The 11051-nt window shown below is 46.1% G+C and overlaps 1 protein-coding gene across 1 annotated transcript; it reads left to right on the top strand.

The window, feature by feature from the left end:
* Window positions 1-9960: 9960 nt before the first annotated feature.
* Window positions 9961-10805, top strand: LOC127294582 (uncharacterized protein At5g01610). Its single transcript, XM_051324435.1, has one exon. It carries the CDS (start codon window positions 10048-10050, stop codon window positions 10552-10554), a length of 507 nt encoding a protein of 168 aa, XP_051180395.1. The 5' UTR covers window positions 9961-10047; the 3' UTR covers window positions 10555-10805.
* The last annotated feature ends 246 nt before the right edge of the window (window positions 10806-11051 follow it).

The following is an 11051-nucleotide window of genomic DNA, read 5'->3' as shown; positions in this document are numbered from 1 at the left end:
TTTTTTGCTTCTTTTGAGTTTTAGTGATTAGTGATACTAACCTCTTCATTTGGCCTTCTTGAAAGATTATTAGTCATTAACTTTACCTTTGGTGTCTTCCTTGCAAATGGTTAAAAATAGCCCCATTGAACACATTTTGCTTTATAAATATTATGATTCCAATACTAACTCTTGATTGCTAAACAATGATTATATAGTTGGTTGCGTGCCTCATGGCGCCCTGCGTGCGCACGCCACTTCCTCTACTGCACGAGATGGATTAACAATCGGAATAGTGCAACATGGTGGTAGAATTACATAGGCATCCATCCAGGGACGGACCAAGAAACTAGTTTCAGCGCAAGCAAATCAGCAGAGGTCATTGTTCCTGGCACTTTGCATGCCCCGCTGTCGTCCACTTCTCTAGCTAAAGACCAGTTTCACCATTGTATTCCTCGTCTCGATCTTTCTAAACTAATCTTACAACCCCGAGTCCCAGTGTCGGGTTGGATTCGTATTGGTAAACTTCGTGCATCTTACATATGTGGGAGGAAGCCTAGAGAAGGGACACGACAATTGCATTGATTAGGCCAAACTTCAAGATAGAGAAAAGGACTTGGTAGCGACTTCACTGGAGCTGACTTTTTACTTAACTTCATTAAGTAGATATAACGCAAATGCATAATCACATCTCGCTACATAAGCAGATAGTAACAATGGCAATATGCAAGGACACCAAAAGTAGAAACTATGTTTCTTTTGGATGAGAAGAACATTCTCTACCACCAAAGTAGAAAATAGAACACAATAACAAAACAACAGTCATTAGGTGATGCAACTCCCCAAATATTGCTAGTACAGATTATGCATCATGTACGTCTCAGTCCTGCCCACACACATGCTGATATTTATTCCCCCCCATGCAGCGCTGCCTGCTCTGCTGCTGTTTGCATTTATCAGTCAGTGTATGCAAAACTTGACTATCTTCCATAGCCACAGATAAGGTGAAACCAAGGAAAATAAATTATCTTGCCCCTTCCCTTTGCGTCACCATCATGATATATATCAGCCTGCAACTTCAATTATCCACTGCTGACCCAGCTGCTGCCGTTGTTGCCTGTTGGAAGAAGTGTAGTTCTATCAAGTGCCGAGAGCAAAAGAAACTTACGTACCATTTTTTACCTTACATAAATAAATAAATTCTAAACAGTTCCAGGTATTTTGAGTCCTAATGGATTATTACCTACGCCTTAAAAAGGCGCTGTTAAGCACATAAATGTCCGTTTGAGGTATTACTTTACGATGAAGCAATATGTTCTCATTGCATCATTCTACAAAAGAGTAAATCAATGATGGGCGCATCATAGCGCCATTATATGGACCCAAGTTCGACGCTTAACACTTCTTCCATTCAACGATACATATTCCATGAGAATTTTGTGGTAATAAGCTTGGCTGACTAAGGTTTTTTGAGTACTCTCCGTGGCTTCAGAATTGCAGTAGATAAAGAGAGGCCCTGTCTCCTGGAAAAAAAAACCGGTACTCCTAGAACACAGACCAGCCAGTAAAAAAAATCGACTATCGTGTAATCCTATACTGCCTAATTTTATCACCAGCAGAACATTTGGAAAACGGAGATTACCACCATATCTTACTTTACATTCTTTATTATGAAGAGATGTATTTCTTCATTTTTTTCCAGTGCCTGATTGCGAACCACTACAAAGGCAAACAAGACAAGTGCATGTAACATTGTCTGCTTGTGAACATGGCTTCCAAAGCTCCAACATTGCAAGTAACTGATAATTATGGCAGACATGAGACATGTGAATCCGGCTGTTACACAATGTGCCATCACCATGAAGGGAAATATTTTATTTTTTAGGGACCATGAAGGAAAATAAGTAAGCACATGCATGCACTCGCCGTCCTTCACTCAACCTCTGTTTCTAGGCCCTCTTTCATATGCATCTCTCCTGAGCACGGATCTACATGCCTCGAGCGCCGCCCAACTGAAAATTCGCCGGCTACTAGAAGAAAATGCAGCATGGCTGCTAATGTAAACTATCCACACCCATAACCTCCAGATTAATGGGTCTTCAATACCGTGTTACTCAGGGAAGAAAATAAGGCAAATGCAGGACCATGGCGACAATAATGTCCTGCCTAATACATGCTACTAATGCTAAAGTAGCAGACACCATGTACTGCATATGAAAGTATTAATGGACACTCTTCCTCCTGGATACACCATGTTTTCTATTTTTCCATAGTGGAAAATGGAAATGGTGCCCCAGATCCAAGTGTACTGGAAGTTTGAAACCACATATAACTCACTGTACTTCAGTTTGTTTTGTCTGTTTTCCACAAAAAATTTACAAGCAAACTAGCAGTACATCAAATCCATGATCAGGCGCTTCTACTTAATTCATCTATCTCAAGATATCTCTAATAAAATTTGGCTGTTGGCTTCGCATGATGCGAAGGCAGAGGAGACGATTCTTCCATATATGACCAATTGACACACAAATTCCACATTAAAAGATATGGCCAGTCATTTGGACTGACAAACAGTTACATTGTACTAGGGTATCTAACATAGTGGTGATATACTAGCAGAAGATAAAGCACTGGAGCGAAAAACCAAATCTGAACTGGGGTGTAGATGCTCCTGGTTTAATAAAAAAATCAAAACAAATAGTAAAATAATTTTAAAAAATCTAATATTTTTGGACAATGAACATGAACAAGTGTTCTAACTGCACACCAAAAATTTCAGAGAAAAGACATCTATAGTGGTTTGTGCAAAAAAACTAAAATACGGTGCTGTTTAGGACGTCTAGATTTGTTTCTTACATCACTTCAATTTGTCTTTTTTGCACAGATCACTACGTAAGTCTTTTTCTGGAGATTTTTGGTGTAAAGTTAGAACAAGTGTTCATGTTCATTTTTCAAAAAATTCAGATTTTTTAAAAAATTTTTGCTATTTTTTTCGAATTTTTTATTAAATCAAGAGCATCTACACCTGGGTTCAGAAATGCCTAATCTTAAGACCAAGTCAGCAATGGGACTGCTCAAGACTGCCCCTACCGTAATGTTAGGTTAGGAAACTAAATGCCCTGTCCACAGACTCATTAGATTATCCATGAGCCATTGAAGGTCACGCCTCAAGCTTACATATTACAACATTGAATGTCCCCCATGTGCTTCCAGACACCAAGGCAAATCTGTCAGTGTCAGGTGTTGGGCAGTGGAGGGTGGCAGATTACAGGCTCACAGTTAGTGCAGCAAGGTCCCAAGTGTCAGGATAAAACGGCATCGGATAAACTAAGATCATACTTGAAAACTTGTTCTGCCTTTCCTATAAAAGGATACTAGGGAATTTGTATGTTAACAACAATCCCAGATCCAGAGTTGATAAATGACAAGTCCACTGCTTATTTATGCTTAGCAAAGATTGAATTCACATGTTACCAAAACTAAGTTCTTGCTTATTTATGCTTAGCAAAGATTTGAATGATAGTAGTGGATATAGTGGATATAACTACTGTTCTCATGGAAGAGAATGATGAAAAACTCAGTTACGTAAGTCAAGCATTCTCCTCTCACTTATTCTCACTTATGCATGTTGTGAATGAGCAACTAGTATTCACAGAGGACCAAAAGCTAGTACATGTACATGTGTTACAATATGCAGAAAAACCCCTCATACACTAGGGATATACCGGAAATGGTCTATACATCTCTAACACCCCCCTCAAACTCACGGTGGATCAACAACACTGAGTTTGGAGAGAAAGAACCCATGCTACTCTCTAGTCTGGGTCTTGGTGAAGAAGTCATCGAGCTGTAACTCGGAAGACACATACTATAGAGCCATGACCTGATCCTGCACAGTAGTACGCACAAAGGAGGCATCAACACTTATGTGCTTGGTGAGCTCGTGCTTCACCTGGGTCAGCGCAATGCTGATGGCACCAGTACCGTCAGACAAGAGAGGAGTCGGTGCATCAGCAGAAACACCAAAGTCCTCCAATAACCAATGTAACCAAGTCACCTCTGCCGTCAAGAGAGCCATCGCTCGCAACGAGAGACTGCGGTCTGCTTCTTGGTCTTCCAAGCAATAAGAGAACCACCAAGAAAGACACAGTAGGCAAAAAGAGGCGTGCGATCTGATGGATCACTAGCCCAGGTAGTATCTGAGTAGGTCTGGAACTGTAAGGAGCTGGAAGTAGGAAAGAAGAGACGACGGGAGATGGTGCCACGAAGATAGCGTAGGACACGAAGGAGATGACTATAGTGGACACTAGTGGGAGCAGACATGAACTGACTCAGAATGTGGACCGGATAGGAGATGTCAGGACTGGTGACAACAAGTTAGACAAAGCTCCCAACCAAGTGACGATAGCGAGTCGGGTCCGGTAGAGGATCACCATCAGTGGCACGGATATGAATATTGAGCTCCATAGGAGTCTCGACAGTGTGCTCATCACCAAGAGCGGCACGAGTGAGAAGGTCCTGAATATACTTCTCCTGGGAGATATGGAAGCCATCGGAGGTAGAAGAAACCTCAATCCCAATAAAGTAGCGAAGAGGACCAAGATCAGTCATGAGAAACTGCTCACGAAGACGGGCCTTGACAAAGGCAATGTACTCAGGTCATCACCTGTGATGATCATGTCATCGACATAAAGAAGAAGGAGAGTGCAACCACGAGAAGATGTGTGGACAAAGAGTGCAGGGTCATGTGCGCTAGGGATAAAACCAGCAGAGGTCACCACAGAGGCGAAACGCTCAAACCAGGCGTGAGGGGCTTGCTTTAGGCCATAGAGAGAGCGCCGAAGACAGCAAACCATGCCATCGGGAATTGAGTACCCAGGAGGTGGCTGCATGTATACCTCCTCACGTAACTCGTCGTTAAGAAAAACATTCTGATAAGGGGGATCACAACAGATCCTCCTAGGGTGTTGCCCGATCTTTCACAGCGAGAACCCGGGTAAATATATACCTCCAATTACGCGCGGAACGCAACCTGAAGTAGGGGATAAATCCAGCAAGCAACATGATGGAGATCACCACGCCTCAAGACCAATCCACGTCAATCCTTGATGAACACAAGAAACTCCGCAACAACTATAATAGAAAAACAGTGGCGCCATCTCGGAGGGATGCTTCACCAAGCACACACGCGATAGCGTCTAAACTTAACTCAAACTAGTTCTAATCCTAAACCCTAGCCGTCCCAGCCCTTAGGGGGTTGGCCGTCCAGCCCTAGTGGGTCTCTCTACCTTGGTTTGGACAGGCCCAAACCAAACTGACTCAACTCAATAAAATCCCTAATTACCCCACATATGACCATGGATATAAATTACGATAACTAAGATAACTAGCTAGGTGGAGTCCTGAAATTGGGCTTCACCTTGGCCTTCATGCCTGTATCACATTCTGCACATCAAGCTGAGAGACAGACCAATGACGAACATAAGCAACATCAAGAAGAGTACGAACAGTGGTTATGTGAGCCACTAGAGCAAATGTCTCATCATAGTCACGGCCATGCTCCTGCTGAAAGTCGCGAGCCACAAGTCGAGCCTTGTAGCGCTCAAGAGAACCATCGGAGCGGGTCTTGATCTTATAGACCCACATGAAGGTGATGGGCCGAATAGAGGGAAGAGGAGTGACAACATCCCATGTGCCAGTACGCTCAAGTGCAGCAATCTCCTCGGCCATTGCTAGCTGCCATTCAGGATGAGCAACAACATCCCGATAAGAGGTCGGCTCAAGGACAGCAGAGAGACCGTAGTGAGTGGGAGAATAGAGATCAGGAGGAGGACGAGGACGAGCACGAAGATTATAAGTCGGCTCAGGCGGAGAGGGCATCACACTAGAAGTGGAGGGCATGTCAAGAGGAGCATCATCATCAGTAGTGAAACGGGTAGGGAGGGATCACCGTAGGCAAGGAAGGGAACATGGGGGAGGAAGGTGTGGAGGGTGGGGAAGGCGGTGAGGGAGGAGAGGGGGAGCTGGTGGGTGAAGGAGTAGAAGGTGGCGAGGGACTCGGCGGAGCAGGGACCTGAGGCACGGGAGGAGGTGAGTCAGGGAACATGAGAAAAGAGATATTATCCACCGAAAATGAAGAGGAGGAGGGACGCGGGTAGAAAGGACGGGACTCGTCAAAAATGACATCCCGAGAGATGCGCATCCGACGACCAATTGGATCCCAACACTTATAGACCTTATGCTCAGGACTGTAGCCAAGAAAGACACACTCAACAGACTGAGCAGTCAGCTTGGTGCGTTCGCGTGGAGCAAGAAGAACATAGCAAACGCCACCAAAAAGGCGAGGGTCGAATAATCAGGAGCGCGACCAGTAAGACGCTCACGAGGAATACCACCCTGCAGGGCCGTGGAAGGCTGAAGGTTGATGAGATAGGTGGAAATAGACACAGCCTCAGCCCAGAAGTGAGGAGGAAGAGAGGCAGCGATCATCATCGCACGAGCCATCTCAAGTAGGTGGCGGTGTTTGCGCTCAGCCACACCATTTTGAGCATGGGCGCCAGGGAAGGAGAATTGGGAAAGAGTGCCCTGCTCAGCAAGAAAACCACACAACAGATGGGAGATATACTCACCATGGGAGTTAGTCCGAAACACATGAATAGGCGTGGAAAACTGAGTATGGATCATGGCAGCAAAACGTTTATATATCGAGAGAACCTCGATATATCCAGGTGTGGCGAGAGAAGTCATCGATAAAAATAACATAGTAGCGTTGGCCCCCTTCGAAGCAAAGGGAGCCGAACCCCATACATCAGAATGAACCAGATCGAAAGGACGCTGAGATACATACTCACTAGTAGGGTAATGTAACTGAGTCTGTTTGCCAAGCCTACAACCCTGACAACCCTGAAGCGAGAAATCTCCTGAGACAGGCTCCAGAAGACCTCGACGAAGTAAAGATGACAAGCGAGAACCACAAAGATGACCAAGACAATGATGCCACTGCTGAAAGGAGGAGGTAGTGGAAGCAGCAAGCACACGTGGTGCAGTCGATGAAGTGCTAGAAGAAGGAACATGAAGCCAGTCAAGCTACAGTGTCCCTGGGAGTCACGACACCGAGGGCTAGCCCCAACCAGTGCCCGAGTGTAAGTGTCCTGAACAGAACAAGAATCAACATCAAGAATGACCCGACAACCAGAATCAGTGAGTTGAGCAGCGGAAAATAAGTTCATGGTAAGACGGGGAACATGAGAAACATCAGGAACGAAAAAGGAGGAAGTAGAAAGAGTGCCACGACTAGCAACATGAAGAGAAGTGCCATCGGCATTAAGAACATTAACAGGAAGAGGAAGAGGTCGAAGAGAAGAGAAGAAAGAGAGGAAAAATCAGGAGACGTGTGAAAAGAAGCTCCAGAGTCCAGAACACACGAGGATGTACCTGACTGTGTAGAAGGAGCCGCCACCGAGGCAGCGGTGCCAGTCGAAGAAGAGCCAGAGGAGGCAAGAAGGCGCCGAAGTCTCGCAATGTCGTGCTCGGTGAAGTCGGTGGTGGAGGACACTGAAGAGGGAGCACGAGGACCAGTAGAGGTGGGAAGCGTGCCAGTGCGCAAGTGGCGCTGCTTCTTGAAGCAGTCAGTCTCGGGGTGTCCAGGCTTGTGGCAATATCCACACAACAGACCTGAACGAGGGTGTCCCAGGGCACGGGAAGAACGACCTCCACGACCAGGTGGCGTGGGCAAGAGCGGCGGCGTAGGTGCAGCAGGAACTCGAGCAGCAAGAACAAAAGGTGTCCCAAGAAGACCAACACCACGTAGCCGAGTCTCCTCTGCTCGGAGCTCAGTCAACACCTCTGAGATAGGGACACGGCCCGAGCAAACAACTAGGCACAACGGGACTCAAACTCTGGACGAAGTCTAGACAGGAACTCATGAATCCTATGAAAGTCCACATCTGATCGTGCAACACTGGCAAGTACCATATACAATACTGCGAAGGGAGTCAAGCTGGCGCCAGATCGCCGCGCTCTGGGTGTAGAACTCATCAACAGTAGATTCACCCTGCTGAAGATCATGCTCCTGACGCAACACAGTAAGTAGAGAGAATCCCCAGAAGACTGATAGCGCTGACGAAGGTGAGACCACATCTCAGCGGCAGTAGCTAAACTCAGAAGCAAACTGTGGCTCAACACTCTGAGAAAGAACAACAGCAACCTTGGCATCCTCATCACACCACCTAGTAAGAGCAGCCAGACTACCACGGCAGGAACCAAGACTATGCCTCATCAGCAGCAACCTCGGCAGACTTGGCTGCATCATGAGCAACCTGAGTAGCATCATCAGGAAGGGCCTGTGGCACTAGCGGCGGGGTAGGAGGCACAGGAGCAGTGGGATGCAGCGGACAATAGACCTCGCCGGTAAGAACACCCCACCGGCGAAGACCACGCATGTGATTGCGCATAAAGGCGGCGAACTATCCATAGTTGGTACCATCAAAGATCACTGGGCACCGAGGAATACTGACATAGCCATATGAGGAGGACGTCATCGATTTTTTTTTCCGAAACAGATCTAGATCGGGATCAGCCTGCCGAAGAACGCCCGGAGCCGGAGCTGGCCAGGACGGGCCAGGGCGGCTGGAGTCGGGGCCGGCCGGGGTAGGGGCCGGCTGAAGCAGGGGGCGGCCGGGGCGGGGCCGGCCAAAGCAAGCCGCAGCGGGGGAGGCCGGAGTCGGGGCCAGCTGGGGTGGGGGCGGCGAAGCAGGGGCCGGCCGGGGCGGGGCCGGCCGGAGCAAGCCGTAGCGGGGGCGGCCGAAGCAGAGCCGGCCTGGGCGGGCTGGAGGTGGAGCTGGCCGGGACGGGCCGGCCGGTGCGGGACGCGGAAGGAGGTGGCCAGGGTAGGAGCAGGCCGGAGCAGGAACAACGGCAGCGACGACAGAAGCACGGAGTTGCTACGTGCAAGAGGAGCTAAACCTAAGCTCTGATACCATGTTGTGAATGCGCAGCTAGTATTCATAGAGGGCCAAAGGCCAGTATATGTACATGTGTTACAATGTGCAGGAAAGCCCCTCATACACTTCACAATGTGTAGGAAAGCTCCTCATACACTAGGGATATACACAGGAAAGGGGTCTATACATCTTTAACAATGCATAGGTTATGTATATGTATAGTCTAGAAAAACAAGTTACATATATGTCAGAAATTGTCACTTGCATGAACTTATCTATCTGATCAAGTTTTTCTTTTCTAACAAGCGTACAGCTCTTCCTCGTTTCACCGATAGAAGAGAAAGTCAGAAAAGACCCAGAATAGGCAAAGACACCATCTAATGAAGGAAAGAACAAATCTGATGACACCTACAAGCAGCTGATGCCCCAAAGATACCCCACTATCTAAGCAAATGGACAGAAAAGACAGCAAAAGGCGAACACCATTCATCCGAACTGGGTTGAGCACACATTTCTTTAAGCCAATATCAATGGGATTTCTGACCAATTCTCCATCTAATATTCAATATTACCTCCGTTCCGAAATATAAGCCTTTTTAGGAAGCTAGTTTAGCTTTCTAAAAAAGGCTTATATTTTGAAACGGGGGTAGTACTGTTTAAAAGCAGTAAAACGTTTAAATGAAACTAGGTTTGTTGAGCTGATACCAGTATCTGTGTCATGCCGTTAATATTAAGATTAAAGAAAAAAATAACGCCAACCATTGGAAAGATTCCAACTCCAGAGTCTGGACGACCGGACCATTCACATGAAATCCATTCAGCCGCCATGTTAGTTTAATAATAGAAGATATTTGCATCATTGCAGAAATTTACCTCTAAAAGAGGACCCCTACGGCTTTTATTAAGCATGATACCTTGTCATGCATTGAATGATAATGGCAAGATGGAAAATCCCATACAAGATAAGGCACACTTACGCAAGAAATGTCCTATATAAAGGCAGCCAAATTCCACTATGAAGCACAAAACCACACACAGCTAAGCCTCCACAAGCTGCTTGAGAGTTGAGAGCAAAAAAAGAAAAGCAAGTGAGAGTGAGAAGAGACATCCATCCTTAGACTAGACAATGGCTCTTGTTGCTAATGAACTCAAGGGCAAGGCGGAGGTCTACTACGATGATGAGATATGCCAGCAATGCACCAGGCTCCTGCTCAAGGAAGCAGGCCTTCCCAATGGTTTGCTTCCCTTGAAGGACATCACCGAGTGTGGCTACGTCGAGGAGACTGGGTATGTGTGGCTCAAGCAAAAGAAGAGGATAGACCACGTCTTCCAGAGCTTAGGAAGGGTGGTCTCTTACGGCACTGAGATCACTGCCTTTGCAGAGAAGGGCCGGATCAAGAAGGTCAAAGGTATAAAGACCAGGGAGCTCATGCTGTGGGTCCCAGTGGAAGAGATTTCCCTTGATGAACCAGCATCTGGGAAACTCATCTGCAAGAGTATTGCTGGGATCTCAAAGATCTTCCCTGCATCAGCTTTCCAAATCCAAGAGAAAGAGAATGAGAAGATGAACTGCGCTGGGCTGAAACCAGTGGTCCTGATGGAGAGATCACCAAGAGTTGTTAGAAACAACTGATCCTTCTGCCATTCATTGGGCCGCAGATCATTACCTGCCCTACAATCCTATGTACTAAAATAATTGTTGCTTTACTATTTGCTTATGTACTTCAAAGGTGACAACCCCAAGTTCTTCCTATGTAGAAGTGTATGGCTGCCCTAGTACTTATTATCCTGTAAGCCAACCACCAAACCTCATTTTATGTGCTATACGATGTTATATTACTCATATGTACCATATTATCGATATGCTTAAATTCTTTCCCTTTCTCTCTGCACTTTTTGATCCAGATTAAATACTACTATGAGATCTTTTGATTTGTTTCTCTTTTTCCCTTCCTCGCCCTCAAACAAAATTAATACATGACAAGGCATGAGAATAAAAAGGAACAAAGCTTAATTGCATGCCATAAATATGACCCATAAAAGGCTAGTGAAACCATATATCGTCTCTTGCAGTAATAGATATTAGCAGGTGCAACAAGTGGAATGTGAAAAGTTTCCTTAATAGTTTGA

Source organism: Lolium perenne, chromosome 4 (assembly GCF_019359855.2).
Source record: "Lolium perenne isolate Kyuss_39 chromosome 4, Kyuss_2.0, whole genome shotgun sequence".
Classification (NCBI taxonomy): Eukaryota; Viridiplantae; Streptophyta; class Magnoliopsida; order Poales; family Poaceae; genus Lolium; species Lolium perenne.
Note: the sequence above shows the minus strand (reverse complement) of the source record. Positions and strands in the feature narration are given on the sequence as shown.